This window comes from Primulina tabacum, chromosome 18 (genome assembly GCF_025594145.1).
Source record: "Primulina tabacum isolate GXHZ01 chromosome 18, ASM2559414v2, whole genome shotgun sequence".
NCBI classification, from domain to species: Eukaryota; Viridiplantae; Streptophyta; class Magnoliopsida; order Lamiales; family Gesneriaceae; genus Primulina; species Primulina tabacum.
Window position 1 is genome coordinate 24976667 of NC_134567.1, and position 21955 is coordinate 24998621.

General features: G+C 29.4%; 1 protein-coding gene across 1 annotated transcript; it reads left to right on the forward strand.

Annotated features, from left to right (window-relative positions):
- The first annotated feature begins 15311 nt into the window (after positions 1–15311).
- Positions 15312–16367, forward strand: LOC142533118 (protein BIG GRAIN 1-like E). The gene has a single exon (XM_075639764.1). The coding sequence runs from the start codon at positions 15370–15372 to the stop codon at positions 16270–16272; it is 903 nt and encodes a 300-aa protein (XP_075495879.1). The 5' UTR covers positions 15312–15369; the 3' UTR covers positions 16273–16367.
- The last annotated feature ends 5588 nt before the right edge of the window (positions 16368–21955 follow it).

Consider the following 21955-nt stretch of genomic DNA (forward strand, 5'->3'; position numbering starts at 1 on the left):
CTGAGTATATGCCTGTAAACATCCTGTGATTCGATCACAGAAAATTCTCTTATCCGCTTATTGAAGCATTCCCGCAATTTCTGCGTTCAGAAAATCTTTCACCTGTATATTATCAACTTTCAAAGTAAATTTTTTTGCAAGTAAAAATAAAAGCCAATTTTCAAAAGCCTTTTTTACTGAATAAAATTTCTTCTCGTTGATATGACATCTTTTGGCTTCGGAATCTGAGAATAAACCACTACAATATCTGCATGGTTGTTCTCTGTCGGGTGTGAGCTTAATGAAAACTGCTGCCCACCAATGATCATTGGCATCTGTATATAATACCATATCATCTTCATCCTGAGGAATAGCCATTTTCGGAAGATTTTTACAAATCTTCTTTAGTTGACTGAGTCCTTGTGTGTGTTTTTTTGTCCATATAAGTTTTGCATCTTTTTTCAGTAATGGACTGAACACTTTCCTGTGTTTTGCTATGTTTCTTATAAACATCCCAGCAAAATTAACAACTCCTAGAAAACTTTGAAGTTGTTTCTTAAAATTCAACTCGTCTGGAAAATTTTGCACTTTCTCTACTATATGATATTGCAAAATTATTCCTGACTCATCGATTTCTATTCCGAAGAATTCAATCTTTTTTGTGGCAATGACTGCTTTCTTTTCTGATAGAGTCAGTCCTTCCTTTTTACAAATATCAGAGAAAATCTCTAGATGCTTACTATGTTCTTTCATATTTTTTGATGCAATTAAAACATTATCAATATAGACAAACATAAACTTAAATAATCTTTAAATAAATTATTCATTTTCCTTTGAAATATCTGGGGTGAATTAGCCAATCTCATTGGTAATACTTCCCAAATATAGTGTCCTTGTGGAGTGAAGAAAGCTGTGAATTTCTTGCTTTCCTCCTGCATCCGAATTTGATAAAATCTGGACTTACAGTCAAACTTAGATAATATTTTGGCGTTGCGTATGCAACTAATCAAGTGTTATCTACTAGGTATAAAATATCCATCAAACTCCAGAATTTTATTAATTTCTTGATAATTAATAACCAATCTGGGTTTTTCTCATTTTATCTCACCATGATTTTTACCAGAAACCCTGGACTGCTATATGGCGAAATTCCTGCTTTGATGCAAACCAAGGTCCAAGTGTTCCTTAATTATAATCTGCATATCTCTTTGAATCAATTATATTCATTGGGATAGGCTTGCAACGGACAAATTCATACTCTTTGTCTTTCTTAATTTTAAGGCAGGCTTTGAGTTGATTTTTATCACACCATGCCAATGGATCTACATTATAATTTTCTTTGATCCTCTTCTTGACATCTTCCAATGATACCTTAGATTCAAACTCTACTTCATTCTTGTGTAGAGTTATCTTAAGGCATTCTATATCTTCTGGTTGGAGTTCTTTATCTGCTCTTAATTGGAGCATTGTTTCTCAAACCGTCTAGAATCCTTCATTTTTGGGTTCAGAAGTTTTCCTTCATCACCAGGCTTGCTGCGAAATTGAATAGGCAATTTTCTGTAAAATGCCTCTCTTAATCGCTGGACTATGATTTTACGATCACAGGGTGTTGTGAACACTAATTGTCTAGTCTCATTTTCTTGAGTATAGGATTTGAACATTTGTAAGAAATTATTTCCTAGCAATATGTCAGCTCTTATATCATAAAAATAAATCGGTGGTGTTTTTACCTTGTACCAAGGTGTTTGTCCAGCACCTCCGATCACGATTTCTGTCATCTTAATCCTTTTGCATAATATTAAGATTCTTCTGAAAAAATCTCTTCCAGCAATCTTTGATAATTCTTCTTCCAAATTATTTGGAAAAACTCCTCGTTTTGCTGTACAGATTCCAGCACCTGAATCAATATAAGCAGCAAAATATTCTGCCTTATATTGTTCATATAACATTCCTACTGGAATGTATATCGAGAATGAGCTTGTGGTCATTGGATTTTTCACATCCTATCATCTGCCATAAACTCCATTCCATACTCTAAACGTTTCCAAGGTTTGTGTTCCTCGAGAAACTCTAGTCCAAGAATCAGTCGATCTGATTCTTTCCCTAGAATTCCTTGGATATGAACTTCCAATTCTCCGATATTGATCAGTCCTTGGTAAGTTCCTATCGTAGGTTGTTCCAAATATTATATGGTGTTACAAGGAAATTGATTCCTTTGTTTCGTAATATCAAATAATATTTCTACTTCCTTCCACCCTTCTAGGCATCTAAGTTTTCCTATCGTGGAAAAACTTTTTAGCTCATGTTGGGTTTCTTGGACATGTGTTTTTCCCCACCTGTAACTTGTAATTCTATCTCCTTGAAAAGATAGTCTTCTTGATTCCAATCTAAGACTTTGATTCTTTGAAGAATCGGTTTGTCTTGTATTTGGATATATGTTTCCTATATTAAAGGAAACTCAACTCTTTCTGGATAAATTTCCAGTGCAAATTTTCCAAATATCTCAGGTATTTCAATGAACTCGTTTCTAATAAACAATTCTGAATGATTTGTATTAGATAGAACATATAAAATCTGATAGGTAATATAATATGGTCTATTACCTTCTTTCATCAGCCTTTTTTTCCTTGAAATTCTGATGTAATGTCAAAGCTCGGCTGAAATCTTGATCTGCTAGGTTGTAGGCTATTCTTGGATAGATTACTCCTACAATTTTTCCTGTGCAGATATTTCCTGAGATAGTTCTCAGTACTGAATCTTGAAGGTTCCTCATTCTTTTATCGCATATCGCAATATCAATGGGTTAATCTATTTCTTCTTTGAAAGTAGCTTTTATCATAATCTGGACTGCTCCAATATGAATCCAGGACATAGTTCTTGCTACTTCTATATTGAGTTTATGTAATTCCTTCTTAATTTCTTCGGAAGGAATTAACTACATCTCCATTCTATTTCTTGTAAGTTCCATAGCAATTGTCATTTCCTTTTTGGAGACTTTTTAGATTAGATGATGCATTCTGTTTCTTAGGCCAAGACTTCCTAAGAACTTTTCTACATGTCTTGCAGAGAATCCTTGATATCTCTGAACACTAGGATTTTCTCTCATAATCCTTTGAACCATGTTATGAGATATAATTTTCTGACTAAAGAAACCAGACAAATCTTCATGTGTTTCGTGTCGAAACACCTCGTCTTCGGTCAGATTCCGATTCAGTTCCATCAGATTCTCCCTGACTCAAGACTTTTTCTTCTTTATATATACTTTCATCTGAGGCAATATCCTCGAATCGCTATACCTGAATAAGATCTTGATAATAAACTGCTTCTTCAATATCTGGGGTTGGATCGAAGCGTTTAATACCACCTTTTTCATTTGCTGGACAATTGGTTAAAATATGGCCTCTACCTCCACATGTCCAGCAATTACAATCCTTAAAACTTTCATTAGCTCGAGTGTGAGCTCTTCTGAAAGTTTTCTTCGTAGGTTTTCTTCTTGTGCTTCGAGATGTACTCAATGCTTGGGATGATATCCTACTTCTTGATGGTCCATTTCTTTGTCCAGATTTGTAAAATCTGGCTTTCTGTCCATACCAAACAGTTCTTGGTTTCCAAGAACTTCTTTCACTTCGAGCATAAGGATGAGTCCTAAAATTTTTCCTCTTATGCTTCTGTGGTTTACTTCCAATAATTGTTGGAAGATCATTTTCCTTACAACACAGAGGAGTTCTTTTATTGATACCCCTTAAGCGTTTGTAATTCTTTTGTAATGATGTCATATGACACCATTCTGCCAGTTTTCCTTTGAGAAAAAAGGCTCTTCGTGCCATGTATCTGGGTTTCCAGGTACGTATTCTCTTATGAGCATTTCTCTCGAGGGACTTGGCATTTTAGCGAAGAAAAGCTGCATAGCTATATTTTCTTCGACTCCTGAATTCCATCTATATTTGGTGAATAACATAATATATTCATCCACTAAACATATGTCATGTAATTTAAGACTGTACAGAGCTTGAGTATATTCTTCCTCTTCTATGTATCTTGACTGTTAAAATAGTCTACCCCTATAAATTGTGCTTTGAATAGGGTGGTCATTTTTTCAGCTATCTCACTAAGAGATTCTCCAGCTAGGACTGACTCTTTAGTTTCTAATGAAGTCATGTCCCAAATAATTTTAACTGATCCCATAAGACTCATTTTTAAAAGTTTAATGAATCCTTCTCTGTTGAGATCAAGTGTTCCCACGGCGATTCTCATAGCAGATGTCCTGTCATCTATGAGATCTTCTCTGTTATTGAAATCTAATACATCAAGGTTAGCATAACCCCGTAAGGATGTATAAGTTCTAAAACGGTTTTTCCATAGAGTGTTTGGCGCAAGGGAATTTGACTTCTCCTTGTCCTTGTTTCCGTTGGGTGTGATTCTCCACCAGTATGAAAATCGGGTTGAGATTCTCTCATATTTATATTTTGAGATCCCACACTTTCCTTTGGTGGTTCCTGAGAAGATGACCAGGTTATAGAAGATGGTTCACCTCCCCAAACCTTTAGTTGCTTAATAATAATAAATTATGTGTTTGAAATAATTTTACCTAAGCTCTGATATCATTTCTCCCAGGAAAATCAATCATTAAAATATGTAAGGGTGTTTTTTTTCAATTTTAAACTATTTAGGGACTTTGGGCAAATTTTTTGGAGTGTAGGGAGTTAGGATAAAAATAAGTCTGAGTTTGGGGATTTAAAATCAATTTACCTTCACATCAATATGTTCCGATACCATGTCAGGATTATGTGAAATATGAATAAAAAACTAAAATTCAAAATTATTGTACCAAAACCCTATTTGAATATTCATTATATCAAAATTCAAAATTAGAAAAGTTGGTGGATGCCTTTATATCCGATCATGATTTCACTTATTTAATACAACTATATTTTTATATATTCAGAACATATATACTAATTAATTATTTTAATTTAAAATTTGTGAACTTATATACTAATTAATTATTTTAATTTAAAATTTGTTCTCTAATAATTAAAATAAAATATTAAGGAACAGAATTATCGTTACTTGCCCCGTGATATTATACTATTTTTGAGTGATAGCATTCACATTTAAAAAAATATCAAGATGCCCTTTATATGTATCCGAGTTAGTAGAATAGGTGAATACCTAACAAATTATCAGGAATTCGATTCCTTTTACCAAAATTTTTTCAAGTAAGTTTATCACACATGGTTTTCGTGGTGCAGTTTGGTTGATCTATCATATTTTGTAAGTTATTGTATTAATATAAGGTTTACGCAGTTCACATATTTACACATTAATTATTTGAAACAACCAATGTTGTCAATTTCTTTAGTTTGATATACTGAACCTAAGGAATTATATGTTTACATACACACACAAAATTATTTTTCGAGAGAAATAATCGGAGTCGAAGTCAGAGTCGGTAGAAATTTTTATTTTTAGTTCTCTATCATCACCTTTTCAAGAGAAATAGTCGGAGTCGGAGTCGGAGTATGTGGAAATTTTTATTTTTAGTTTGCTATCATCATAGGAGTTTCTATGTTCTTATGACTCCTCATGTATTATCTCACAAAAACTCATATGAGTACGTCTGATTCATCAATTTGTTGAGATGAATTTTCCACCCGACACATGAAAAAAGTTGTTTTTTATTTTAAAAATATTATTTATCATTATAGGTATGGACCGAGAGAACTCCTATCATAAATATAAATCCGTGAGATCATAAAAATATTCATATTATCTAAAAAAAGGAATATTCAGAAGAGATAAGAATATGGATATGATTAAATATTTTTTATTTGCTTTGCCAAAAAGGGAAGAAAAAAAAACACAAATTCTGTTTTAAAAAGGCACAAATTAATTATCCGACGAGTACTCAAGAAACTTGGACACATTAAGATAGTGTTTCTGAGAATTTTTGCTTATTTTAAAGCGATTATTCTACGGCTTATTTTTAGGGATGTCAATGGGTCCGGGTTTTACCCAGACCCACAATGGACCCGCACGTATGAAGCGGGTTTGGGCATACTAAATGGGTCATGAGGTGGGTCTCGGATCCAATTTTTCAGATCTGTCCGGATATGGGGCGGGTCATGAGTCCTATATCCGTCACATACTCGCCTCATATATGTGGATATAAATACTCTATGATTTTATTTTTATTAAGTTTTTATTTTTTAGTTACACACTTCAACCATAACGGTCTTAGCTATTTCTATGTCAATTGTTGTATTTGAATCTGCTTTTATCAATAGTGGAAGAATTGTTAGTCCTCATCTTAATAGGCTTAATCCAACTACTTTGGAGGCATTGATGTGCTCGCGAAGATGGTTGTAGGGTGAGGTGAAAAGTAAATAAATCACAGTTTTATTTTGTTATTGTACTTTTATTTTAATTTGGTTATTGTACTTTCTCTCTTTAAATTACATTTTTTACGGTTATAAATTACATTTTTATCTTTTCAATGTACTTTTTCTCTTTAATTTTGTAGTTAATTCTTCAAGTAGTTTACCAACTTGTCTCACCATTCTTGATAAAGAGAAAGATGGTCTCAAAGAATGTGTCTGAAATATTGCATACTCGTTGATTTTATATTGATCTGTTTAAATTATGTTATGACTTATTTTTGTGGATGTCAAGATTTTTTTGGAGAGTTAATAACTTTTTTTTATGTAATTCTTTATTTCGTGAAAATAGTTTGTTTGTTATTATTAAGTATGGTCGAAGACATGAATTAATTTTCTACTGTGTTGTATTTAGAGGCTTGTCTGTTTTATAATTCAGTTATGCGAGAATAAATATTACTGTTTTTATTTTAAAAAAACTCAGGTCTCACGGGTCAACCCGGCCCCATTTTGTATTTAAGGTGGGGTGGATTCGAAGAATATTTAAGTGGAGTGGGGCGGGTAATGGATCAAAGTTTTCTACATGAGACGGGTCTTGGGTTTAGTCATACTCGTCCCATTGACATCTCTACTTATTTTGAAGTTTGTGAGAAGTAAAAGTATATTATTAAAATTTATGAGTTCATTCGAAACTCTTGAAAACATATATATAAATAAAATTTAGAATGTTTCAAATCTTCAGAAATATTTATAAAAATTAAGAGAAATTATGGAATTTGATAAATTTTTTAAAGATATAAATCTCAAATTGTAACTTTAAATTTTAGTTAAAAATTAAAAAAATTAAAGCAAAAATTGACATTCACAAAAATCTCGAAACACTTCTACCGAATTAAAATATAATTAAAAGCTTCTCCAAACACTCCACGATAGTTGATTACTTTTAACATCGACGTGAGACATAAAGTACAACCAACGTGTCGAGTTCCCTTTGGCTTTCTAAATTCTACTCCTTCCGTATATACAATTTTTTGTTCTTAGGTAGTTTTTATGTAAAAATTCTTATTAATGACATTATAGATAATTATATAAACTATTTATTTTTTTATAGAAAGTTTAAGATTTTTATAATAACTTTTGGATGAGTATTGATATATTGTCATTTAAAATTGGATATGATTTGAAAAAGATTGAGATAATTTTATGTTATGCGGATAGAAATTACGATAATATTATGTTTGTCATTCGTCTGATATAAAATAAAATAAGTGTGTTAAATAAGAAAGCATACAATTATAACACCCACGTTAGTTAACATAAGATGTTCATGTTGACTTATATACCATAGAAGTTCAATTTAATAGCTTAAAAAATTTAACATATTACATTACCTCCAGTGGTCAAATTAAACGCATTGAGGCAACCCAAAACTGGATAATAATAATAATAATAATAATATATATATATATAAATTATATTTTTTGTGTTGTATTTATTCTGATTACAATTTAAGTATTTTATGATGATACATTTCAGTTATATATATATATATATATATATATTGCAATTTTTAGTTGTTTCTCCAATGTGAAGTGTGTGTTACACCAACGTGAAATGTACATGATTAAGACTGAAATTTGATAACGTACTAAATAAAAATTGTAAAAAAACAAACAAACAAGCATGATTAAAAATATAATTTTGCTTAATAATAACAACATAGACAATACATGATATTTCATCGATTACGTGGTTGGTTGTTGTTATCTTAGATTCCATGAAAGAAATAAAAATACATGTAAATAACGCAACACGTAAGTTTATTTTAGCAGCGTTAATGTATGAGTAAAATGATAAACAAACCTTCAATAACATATTTTTATCTGTGTTCAGTCTTTATTAGACAAAAAAAATTTCCCGTAATATCTAATTTACAAAAAAAAAAATTTCCATTCCCGAGGCCACATGTATTTTCTCATATGAAATTTGGTATAAAAATTGAAAATCTTGTACAAATATATGATATTTAAGTAACAAATATTTCATGACACTAATATATAATTTTTGAGTAACCTAATATATATAACAAATATTGGTATTAATGACACGTCTTTCTCGGATGAAAATCAATAAATTGATAATATGGTATTACTATATGATATTCGAGTACCAAATCTGAACTAATATATGATTTTTGAGTACTTGGACATGTATAACAAGTATTTATATTAATAACACGAGTCGTTATCGGATGAAAATCAATACAAATCATTAAAAATATGGTATTAATATACGTTATTTCAGTATCAACTTTTCAGAACTGCTATTAATATATGATATTTGACTACCCAAACAAATGTAACAAATGTTCATATTGATATAGTTGTTCCAATTTTATACTCAAAATTTTATCATTTATATCATATCTATAATAGTTAGGATTCAAATATAATATATTAATATCAGTTTTTCGATATTTTGTATCAAATTTATTCCCAAAAATACATGTGGGCCTAGAAAATTAAAAAAAATATTTTTTGTGTGAACTGCGGATTTTTTTTTTTTGGTCTAACAGAGAGAAAAATAAAACAAAATTATATTTGAATTTATAGATTTAAAAGAAAATCTCATTAACATTAATAATAGCTAGCAAACAAAACATATTAATCAGTACTTGTTCATTCTCATATTCATAAGAGTAATCATTCCATCCGTTTTAGATAATAATGATCGTTTTAACTTTTCATTGACTCATCATTTTCTCTATTTATATAATATCTTTCTTATTTTTACTATAAATATATATATATAATAATATTCTATAAAAATTATAATTATAAAAATTAAAATATTAAAATAAAAAAATGAAAATAATAATATTATCAAACAAATTATGATTTATAAATAACGATAAAATTTTAACCTAATGATTACATAATAATAATTGATAATTAAAAATAATTTCATTTCGTTCATGATTTATTTTTTTGATCCAATCATTTTATTAAAATAAAATATGATTCTATTTTTATTCTAATTCTATTCTAGTATATCAATCATGAACCGAGTCTCATTCTTATATGCCGTATAAAATTTTAAACATATTGAAACTTATTTTTATTTTGTTTTCAACATATTTATTTTATAGTTTAAAAAAAACATATTTATTTTATTGTTTAGTATGGGCCATGTTTTTTTATATGCATTTGGGCTTGGTGACCCAAATAAAATCCCGATTTTAGTTGTGGCCCAACGTTGGGGCCAACGAATCGTGTTAATGGTATCTCGCACAAATAGTGTTTGTGCGTGACATATATATATATATATATATATATATATATATATATATATAATTTGATAACTTTTTTAAATCATATATTTATTTTAAAATCATTAAAAAACTTAAAAGAAAATAGAGTTAAGAACAAGAAAGATTTTTACGTTGTAACGTTTGTATCTTTTACTACCTTCAAGTATTCAATCAATGAAACAAATACCAATCAAAAGTATCTTTATAATCAAAATTAAAATAATTTTGATGTTTTCATGTTTTTTCCGGAAGTCTGGAGAATGCTGTAATCGATAGGATTTCACTAATCCTCTTTTCCCGAAAAGAAGAGTGTGAAATTCCTTTTCCTTTCCACAGGGATCGGGAGATTAGATTATGGGGGAGGGTCCGAGGTTTTATTTTTAAATATTTTAATAATGAAATAAATATTTTAATATAAAAACATATAATTAAACATTTTTATTAATTATTAATAGAATAAAAATTGATATATTTTACTTTTTGATAATATTTTTTTATTAAATAAATAAACTTTTAAATTTTTATTTTGTATTTCAAAAAAATAAATTTGACGGATCCCACGGGTTTAACTCGGATTGAACCCACCGAATTCGCAGGTTGGTACGAGGCGGGTCCAATGTTTGGGGGGTGGAGTCTCGTGTTTGTCCAAACCTGCCGCGAACCCGGCCCGTGACCATCCTTATCAATGATATTATGAGAAGTAAAAGCAAGAGAAATAAAAATGTAAAAAAATATACCTTATTTTACAAATAAGAAAAATAATATTAATCACGAAAGCCGCATGAATTTTGAAGATTCAAACTAAACACCCAATAAATAGTTTTATTTATTTTTATCATGATTTCCTTCTTTTTTTCATTGAATAAATCTCAAATTTTGTTGTAAAATAAAATATAGAACTGAGAAATTGTATCGACGAGTTGAGATATCATTACCATTTTAAGATTGAGGAATAACTAAGGATGATTTTGGCATTCGAAAATATTAAGTAAAAATGGATTGTGACTAGTAAAATAGGAAGTGCAAATATCAATATCTAAAATATAATCATAGATTTATTTATTAGATAAAATTTGTCCTTTCAATCCTATAATTAAAATTATTTATCACACAATTAATAAAAATATTAAAACTTAAGAACGATCGACGTGTTTGTCTTAGAGCAACTCCAACCCTGCACCAAAATGGCAGAGTTAATTGTTCCAACCAGCGCTATGTTTGACACCAAAATAGAGATTTGCTACAGTGTTGCACCAAATTAGCGTTTTTTTTCTTTTTTTTTATTTTTTTGTAATTGTTTTTTATTGTAATTTTACTTAAAGTCTAAATATTATATAATTAGTTTTATAATCTAATTTAATTATAAAAATGTATTATTTCAAACAATAAATTTTAACAAAGTGATTTTAAAAAACTTGGATATTTTAATTTAATACATAATTAATAAAGATAATATTATTATGTTAATAAATTATTTGTGATAAATTAGTTGTAGTAAATAAAATAGTATAAAATATGCCATGAATATTAAGTTATAATTAAATTAATTAATATTGAATACAAAGATACAAGTACAAAAAAAAAAATTAAGATTTCAAACACTACTTTTTTGAAAATCAAAGAAAATGATACAAAATTAAATAAACAAACATAAAAAGCACTAAATTATTAAAATTGACATTACAATACAACATAAAATAAAATAAGATGACAACACTTAAAATCAAAGATAATGATACAACATAAACCTAAACAAGATAATAAACAACAAACTATTAAAAATCATACCACAATACAATAAAATAAGGATGACAAGCACTTAAATTTAAAACGGAGGTAAGCTGGATCCAGATCCTCCAATGTTTCCAAAATATTTTCCATAGTCGAGACTATCACGTGCACATTTCCTTTCTTCCCTCTCACTCAAAATTCTTGACTTTTCGGTCCTAAAATTTTCACGCAAAGATGGATCTTGAATTGAGTTGAGATCGATTACCAAAATTTTTTTTCCTTCTTGAAACCTAATCAAATCCAACATTTGTCGATTTTGTTCTATTTTTGTTTCATTTTGTTCCAATTTTCGTTCAGTTTGTTGCATACGTTTTATCTGTAATTCTTTGTTATGTTCACGATAAGCATTTCCAGTTTGGATTATTTCCAGAATTTTTTCTTGTCCTAATCTCATTGATTCAATTGTCTGTGACATATATTCATCTTTTTCTTTTTTAATTTTGTTTTATATAGTAATTCCGTTAATTAAAAATTGGATATTTGTGTGTCATTTCTATTTTATAAGCATCATTTGAATATTGGCTGTATGTTAGTAATTTATGTTCAAAATATTTATATGTGTGATTGTAATTTTTTTGAATGATTTGATTAGTTAATTACATTAATTAAGTAATAAGTTTAAGTATTTAAAATTAATATTAAATATTAAAATTTTTTAAAGTAATTATAAAAATATATTTAATTAATATTTTAATTCATTAATATATATAATGAATTTTAATATAGAAATGATTTTAGATATTAGTGATATTTTAATTATTGTGTTTATAAATATTTTGTGAAATAAATTATTTGTTGTTAATAAAATAATAGAGAATATTCCGAGAATATTCCTTTTAATGTAGAGTTTAGAGTTGATGTGTTGGAGATGAATTTTATATTTGATGTAAGAATTACACTATTTTAAAGTTAGTGCGACACTAAGATAGCGTAATGGGTTGGAGATGGCCTTAGTGGGCTCTCAAGTCGGCGAAGCCACTCGTACACACAAATAATAAATCAACAATAATAAATCAATGAAAAATCTCCTTTTGGTGTATGAGGAATTGCTTTTTAATGTTAAGGTAGGGTTTTTTTTAAGACATAATTCGTGGTTTGTGACCTGTAGTCTGTAGACTTGAGTTGGCGGTAGTAATCAAACTTTTCTACATAAAGGGATCTTACGCTTATTCTTTTAAGATACTTGTTTGGCTACTTTTGTGTACAATGTAAGGCTACGTCTCTTTAGAATTACAGCTGCATGAGAGTAGTTCACCTATGGATGTCAATATACATATAGTAGGTTTTTTTTTAACCTTGTTTGTTATTATGTATTGTACAAAAACATAGCTTTATAAGTTTTTGTTGGGATGCAATAATTGTTCGGTTGAGCAATCAAAACGTGGTGTTTCAGTTATTTTATGGTTTAAAATATTTGAGTTATATCGTTACCACCAGCTATAACTTTTGGTAAAATAACATGCGCTCGTTCTTACAATTGGTATCAGAGCTAAGGTCACGAGTTCAATTTTCATTGATAATAAGGAGTGCAATTATTTGGATGAAAATTTTAGGAGTGCAATAATTAACTCTTCTTGATGGAACAATTGAAACATGATGTTTGAGCTACTATAGTTTTAAAAAATTTGAGTTTCACAGTTATCATCATCTATAACTTTTTGAAAAGGCTTCGATCCTGCGATTTTTTTCCCCCAAAATAGATATTACCTTTTCATCTTGATTTCTATACTCCCTATCTAGTAATTTCCATATCATATACATATGGATTTTATCTATACTATTGTATAAAGAATTTATCAAACAGAGACAAAAATGACATCATCGGAGGTTTCCCAAATTATCCTTACACCAACATTTTTTTCTCAAAATTACTATTAAAGATTATTTTCATTATTACCATTCTCCTCAAATTGCACCATGACATTTCACAAATTTCTATACTTACGATATGACCTTAATTTTAATATCTAATTAATTAGAAAAAAAAAAATACACGAACACATTGCATGCGCGAATGCACCAGTAATCGATAAAATTGTAAAAACGTATCACATTTCACATCGACTCTAACTTCCAACGAGCATATACGACCTCCGAAAATACTGCTACTAACTCGTGTAGAGAACGTTGTAACTCTTTTTCCAAGGCATATCCCGTTTGGATCGGATCAAGATTGAGAAAGTTTTGGATCATGTTCGCCATTGTCCCACCTTTATGACAAAAAAAATGGGGCCACGCTCAGCTGCAAGAATATAATGGTGGCTTGATTTCAAATAAAAATCTTGATAAAGTCTCGTTTTGGGATTCTCTTTTTCTCTGGTTCACAATTTTGATCTCAATCAATTCACAACATATCCCCTAAGTGTCGTCTTTTGCTTTTAATATTCAAAATATTATGAAGGATATACAAAACCTTACGACGCCTAAGAAAATATAGGGCCACACATGGAAAAACTACAACCATTGAAATTTACTTTTATGTGTACCAACTACATTACATTAGGGAATTGGATAGAAGGATATATAAAAAGATCCGTCCAAATCGCGATCAAATTGGTTAATAGTTGATTTTGATATAATAAATTGACATTTCTAGCATTTTTTTTTTATTTTCACCGGAGCGATAGTATGACGCAAACTGTTGCTGATATCGTGGTAGATATATATTTATATCCGATTGACATAGAGAAGTCCCGCTATATATGTCGACTTACAGAATCAAAATTTACTTTCCCCCCTAAAGTTATTAGTCAACTATTTTGTCAACTAGGTAGGGATCTCTCAACTTTTGAGATTATTGGGTAATTTAACTTGTGGCCAATCGAAATAAATGAAAGGATTGATTTTCAATAAAAGTATATTTTGGGAAAAATATCATGGTATGGTACGAAATTATCCTTCCCTTGATAGCCAACATGTCTAGCATTCAAAATTTGATTCTTTCAATCCCCACATTACACGACAACCTTTTAATTTGAAACAGGATAAGGGATAAAAAGCTATGTTTATCACTCTCCCCCACACCCCCCCTTGTATCACGTGTAGGTTCCCTTAAATCAAATGGGAATTAAAGAAATAAATAATATTGTCTCCTATAAAGTTATACAAGAGAATCATTATGAGTGGATTTCTTTATTGCTATACATTATTATTATTATTATTATTATATAAAAAAGAGTGACACCTACAAGCTCATTGTTCTTGATTTTTTTGAAGCATGCACCTAGCTCATTTCCATTTTTTAAGCTAAATATATCCTCCATTTTTAAAAATCAAGCACATTTAACCACTATGTTAAAAAACTCAAGCACATTTACATTATTTTTAAAGGTTTTTATGTCTAGATTTTACAAACACGGGGTTATAAGTGTAATTAATTTTACACATGGATATATCATATTTTTGAATTTTCACAGGGAATGTTGATTCAGATTAATTGTCTCATTTTGGTTATTGTATGATTTAAAATGTTTGAATTGCACTGTTATCAATAGTTATAACTTTTGATAAAATAACAAGATATTATATCATTAGTTTTTTATATATAAAAAAATACATGAAAATTTTTAGATTTCTTGCATTGAGTTAATTGTAGTTGAATTAATTTATTATGCAAACTCACAAGAGTTGTCCTTTTTTGGCAAAAACTTGTGTGATACGGTCTTACGGGTCGTATTTGAGACGAATTTCTTATTTGGGTCATCCATGAAAAAGTATTACTTTTAATGCTAAGAGTATTACTTTTTATTATGAATATCGGTAGGGTTGATCCGAGATAAAGATTCGTGAGACCGTCTCACAAGACATAATAAATAATGCACAAACCTTTTTTTAGCTATAAATGATCAATAAAATTGTCCTGATGTTCATAAACTTTCATTCTTCCTCCTCTTTAGTACCAACTCTAAAGCCATGTCGACCACAGAATTTAACGAGATTAATAATTACTCGTTCCGCCGGAGGCATGATTCCGGGGAACTGGACGTTTTCGAGGCAGCCCGATATTTCTCCGGTGTTCATGAAAATTTAGACGATTACAATATGATCAATGTTTTTCCTCACAAATCCATCATAGAAGAAATTCAAAGGCCTGAAAGAATGCGCCTCGACTCGATGATGCGCAATCCAATCCCTCCACAGAACCATGCAATGCATCAGAAGAAAATCAAGAAAAACAAGCAGCCAAGATCCCCAGGTGGCAGGCTTGCAACTTTCCTGAATTTATTATTCAATCATACGAGTTCAAAGAAGTATAAATCCAAATCAATCGGCACGATTAATGATCTTGAAGAGGCAACCCCACTTCATGGTGGAAGAAGGATAGGAAGAAGCAGCAAGATCTACTCAAGAAACCCTAATGATACTGCTTCTGCTGCTGATGCTGTTGACTCGAAATCCATGTATTCATGTTCAAATTCTGGTTTCAGAACACCTCCACTGTCATTTTCAAACCTTCCCACAAAACCAGACGAAGTGCGCTTTTTTTATCCGAAAAACGGTGGGAACATGACGGCGAAATCCCTGCATGATGCATTTTATTTTGACAAAATAAGCACGGATTATTTTTCCTTGAGTATCGAGGATAAACTGAAGATATTCAACATCAAGAATTCTGCGGTGAACTGGATTGATGATGAGTGTCCATCGGAAGAAAAGGGATTCAGGAAATTCAGTGATGCTGATGATGGAGCGGACACCGATTCAAGTTCTGATCTGTTTGATTTACCAAACCATGATTTAGATGTTCATGGAAATGGTCTGCCTGTTTATGAAACAACCCATATGAACATAATCAGGAGAGGTGCTCTTGTTTAATCACGTTTACTTATTTTTAATGATGTGATTTGCGTTTTTCGAACTTCTATATTTCACTATTTGCTATCATAATTGAATTTTAAAATTGTAGCTTTAATTTTTTTTTCTCATCATTCTAGTCTTTTGTTCACGAACATGTTGACATGTCACATTGAAAACACACTAAAAATACAAAACGAAAAAAAAAAAAAACGAACTAAAACTAAAATTTCATAACATATGTAAATGATCAATGAGTGAGTCTCATGTGAGACTGTCTCACGGATCTTAATTTGTGAGACGGGTCAATCCTACCGATATTCACAATAAAAAAAGAATACTCTAAGCATGAAAAAATAATATTATTTATTATTTTTTCATGAATGACTAAAATAAGATATCTGTCTTACAAAATATGACTCGTAAGATCGTATCACACAAGTTTTTGTCATGATCAAAAACTTCAAAAAACAAACAGAAAAGACCAAATTAAAATTTTCACTGTTATAATTTTATATCATCATATTTTCATATTTTTGCGCATACTAGGGGTGAAGGTTGAGCTCTATATATATTCATGATTTATAGTTAGCTATAGAACTTATAAGTATTCTAGTTAAATTGAGTGGTCAATTGAAATTAAATATTTTGTAGCTTAATAGCTTGAATTTTATTTTTAAAAAAAGTTATAAATTACTTCATCATTCTGTGATTCTTTTATTTATTTTATTGTTGGAACGAAGTAATAATTTTAAAATTAAAGTAACACAAAGTTTAATTAAGCCGTACGGTGGTCGAATCAATAAAGACTTTAAGTCGTGTCATAAAAAAGATCAGCACAACATATCACCAAGTATATTTACTTTTCAGAAAGAGAACCAGTTAAATAAAATTAATATTATTTTATAATTCTTGAATTCTCATATTATATTTTGTTAAAATTATGTATTTTCACATTATTCCACATTATCATGATTATTTTATATTCAACATTTTAATAACTCCCAAAAACTATTTTATTATGATTCTATATTATTATAACATAATAAATAATAATAAATTTTCAAGATTTTTGAAAAATGTCGTGCGGTTCTTTTGAAGAAGGTTCCATTTGAACCTAAAACTTAAGCCCACTTAAAGACTTATTTAATAAAATTTAAAAAATCATTATCTGGTTATATTAATTCGCACTTAATACCATTCTGAAATCAGGCCGTTTTGGGCCCAGTTTCAGTTGGGCCTTCACATATTAATTTCTAATTTCAACCCAAAATATCTATTACTGTTTATTAAATCTAAGCATCTTAGAGAAACTAATTGGTGTTTTAGTCTGTTTTTTAAATTCCCTGAAATACCCTCACTCTACCTCTCCACGTTTTTTCAGAGTTCCAATCAATTTAACAATTAATCACAAATAAATATCACTCTTTTATGTGGTAATAAGTCTCAATCAATTGACTTGACCCCATATTTTATTTTCTCTAATTGTTGAGCAGTCATACTGTTTTCATCAATGGTTGGATAATTTCCAAGAAATTTTCATCTTTCCCTCTTCTCATTAACATTCTTCTCTGTCATAATTATTTCCGTTACACTCACTGCTGTGTTTTATTCTTTCGTTCATGTTGGTTGCTAATAATTGCATTGATTAAATTAGTTGAGTTGTTATATCTTAATTAAGCAATAACACGAAGCATCTCATGTTAATCTACTTGCATAAACTTTTTACACTAAATTTCAAATTCTCTTACGCTTCATTTTAATTGATATGGATTTTAAGTTGCAACAAACAGCTGCAAATTATATTTTACTGAAAAAAATTGGAATTTACAAACAAACCAAGCACAATTAAAATTCATTCTTTAACCATGGATCGACCTAAGCTCAAATTATAGCATGCTGAAACACACGTACAGATTTTTGGACTTGAACTCACTTCTTTCTCGAAAAATATCTGGAGGGTATAGAATTTTGGTTGATGTTGGAGCTAATGATTTTCATTGTTTTTCCCCCTCTTTTAAAGATCTGAAGTTCAATTGTTTAAGTTTTTAGATGTAAACCGTTACTTCTACACTTTTTATTCAAATTTCTCATTTTTAAACGGGTGATTTAAAAAAAACATAGTAAGATTATGCATGATTTTTTTTTTGGGTTCACAATTGAAAGAAAATATTTGATGCTCAGATATTTGCACAATTGATGTTTTTATATCTGCTTCATGTACTTAAGTTATTATAAAATATGCTTTCACCACAAAAATGCCAATTTATTTCTTTATTTGTGTATTTTTTTATTTATTTATCTATATTGATGTTCGACTATATGTGTTTGTGTATTGGATTCATCACACTTGATGCTCCAAATGCTTTTGGCTCAATATGTAGTTGATGGGTTCTTTACAAATATTTAATGTAAAGTTGGGTTCTTTATAAAGATGATGTTCTTGGTGGTGTTTTTTTTGTAGTTTAGCTTATTTTCAAATATTATACGTTACTTTTTTAGGAGAATCTTATGTATGGTTGCTTCTGAATTTGAAAGAACAATAAGAGTTTTTCTCAAATACCCATGTTAAGTAATTATATTTCCACCAAGTTACTTTTTTCTGTCTTCCCTCAATATGCCAGATCTCAAAAATTATTTTTTATTTCTTTTGTTACATTTTTAGCTTAAATTGATGAAAGTCCTAATTATTTGGTCTTTCAGGATATTGTATGTGAATGATTTATAAGTGATGATACCATGTACGTTTCAAGTTTTTAGATTTGATAATACATGTCGTTACATGAGAAAATTAAAAACATTGTGTCGCTGCTTGTCGTGTCAAGGATTATCATTGATATTGAGGGTCAAGAGGTAAGGATTGCCGTGCTTCTCTACGTATGAAATTAAATACAAAAATACTACCTTTTTAAAAAAACAGAACTTGTCGGGTGTCATTAAATCATAACGTTGGAACTAATGTAGGATTTAAAGACTTTTAGCATTAGTATAAACTAACAAGAAATAATAATTATTTATTATCAACAATCAATGGTGTGCAACATGCCAAAAAAAATCTAATAATCAGATCCTCTTTTGCTGCCAGGTATTTGCGTTGTTTCCTCTGTAATCAAGGTTGTTTCTTCTCTGTTATTATTGTGTTGTGATCGCCGGTTGATTGTTCTTCATGTTGAAATGGATTTCCCCCCTTTTATTGTCTGGTTTTTGTCTCCCATTAGGGCTCCAGGTTTATTCAACATTTTGGCTTTTGGCCTTCCATCAGCTTTCTTCGTGTTTTGGTGAGTTTTGAATTATTTTGTTCATGTGGACTGGTGTAACCCTAATTCCCTCAAATTTTTAGAATGATTTTTCGAGTTTGATTGCCTGGGAATGCTTTTGTAATCAATGATAATCTGTTTGGTTCATTTTTCGTGTTATTCGACTTCTTCATTTTCCACGTCCGTAGATGATTGAAGCCGAAGAAACAGCGGTTCACTGGCCCTTGTCTCACTACCTGGTAATTTATTCTTAAAAATTGTGCAATTTGTTTACTTTACACAAATAAATACAATATCTCACTTGGTAGCATGTGTGTCATCTCAATAACCAAATTGAATCTGAAATAACACAAATTGAGTTTTTGATATGTCTCATTTGCTTTTGTAATTTTATTATATAAAAAAAACATCCATATCGTTGTACCAAATTACCTTACGATAGATATCTAAGGCCGATGAATCGAAGAGAGTGGATTCAAATAAATTACTCCTAATTTTGCAGGGTTTCATCCAATATGAGACTCAGGATTGTCATACAAAAAGCTATGTGATGTAAGTCGTTCCTTGCTTACTACTCCATGGGATTCAATCCTTCTCATCTTTTAGCTTTCCACTCGGCCCTTACAGTGAAGAATAACAGAATTGGGGAAATTTAAACTTTGATTAATTTTAAACTTCTATGTTATTAATTGTATGATTTGTTTTAGTTTTGTTCTGGGATTCTATGTGAATAAGCTAGCTGGGTGTATGTTTATTTAAAAAAAATCAGATGATGGGTCTCCCGCTTTGTTTTTCTCGAAGAGTATATTGCTTTGACACGAGTTTCTCTCATCCCTACTTGGTTTATTGTTTTTAAAATTGTCGATCATCCTTTTTTGGTTATTAATTTTTTAATTCACTTTGAACAAATTCCTCTTACCACCATCGTGTGTTCCTACTTTGCATAATACTGCTTTTATTGAACTAAAAAATATATTTTCATTTATGTCAGTTTCAATAAAGTTTTTTATTTTAGTATACTCAATCTATGTAAGTTTGAATAAATTTTCCGTATGACATTAATATATTTTTTTTTATTTGAAGATGTGTATCATTGTGAGAATGGCTTTTTCTTGAAGCCAAATCAAAAGTTGATTTTTTGTTGTCGAGCTTGGTGTTTTTTGTACTGATGGAGGCCTCTTATTCAATTCTAGCTGAAAGTGAGGGAGGATGGTCAATATTTTATTCAGTAATTTCTTTATGTTATTAGGTGTTCAATTTCAATCATCTCTCTATTGTCTCAACTCATCTACGTTTATTGAATTGTTCTCCTATATTGCAACACCAGGTAAAAAAAATCTACACTTTTTACTTTTATTAGCTCATTCATGCATTCAAAATTTAAAATTGTTTTTATTTTTGGAAAAAAAAAATCTTTATGTTGTTTTTGGTCTTCCAATCAAATAAAAATAACTAAAACTGCTATTTTATTTTATGTTTTCTGTTTACTATATAAATTTAAATTTTAACTGAGATCTCTATGATTGTGATGCCAAAAGAGATAATACTCGAGTAAATTTAATATTTAAACTTTGTCAATATTTTATTCATTAATTTTTTTATGTTATTAGGTGTTCAATTTCAACCATCTCTCAATTGTCTCAACTCATCTACGTTTATTGAATCGTTCACCTACATTGCAACACCAGGTAAAAAAATCTACATTTTTTATTTTTATTAGCTCATTCATGCATTCAAAATTTAAAATTGTTTTTATTTTAGGAAAAAAAATTTCTTTATGCTGTTTTTGGTCTTCCAATCAAATAAATATAACTACAACTGCTATTATATTTTATGCATTTGGTTTACTATATAAATTTAAATTTTGATTGAGATCTCTATGATTGTGATGCCAAAAGATATAATACTCGAGTAAATTTATTATTTAAAATTGGTCAATATTTTATTCATTAATTTTTTTATGTTATTAGGTGTTCAATTTCAACCATCTCTCAATTGTCTCAACTCATCTACGTTTATTGAATTTTTCTCCTACATTACAACACCAGGTAAAAAAATCTACGATTTTTACTTCATTAGCTCATTCATGCGTTCAAAATTTAAAATTATTTTTATTTTTGGAAAAAAAATTCCTTTATGTTGTTTTTGGTCTTCCAATCAAATAAAAATAAGTGAAACTGCTATTTTATTTTATTGTTTTACGTTAGGATTTGAGTTCTGATGAGACTTTTTTTTTTTTTATCAAATACTCCAGTTTATAATGCTTTGAAACATTACAAACGGTCACTTGAACCTGAAGAAAAAGATGTACATTGTCTTTATGTTTTGTTAAGAGATAATTTTGGTTTTGAATTGGATGCAATGTTTTTATGTCACCTCATGTTGATTTGTTCTTCAAACAAGATAATCGAGTTCTGTGGTTTTGTATAAACGTACTTGGATTTTTT

Coding starts and splice junctions, on each gene's coding strand:
- LOC142533118 (XM_075639764.1), top strand. CDS start 15,370: ATGTCGACCACAGAATTTAACGAGATTAATAATTACTCGTTCCGCCGG.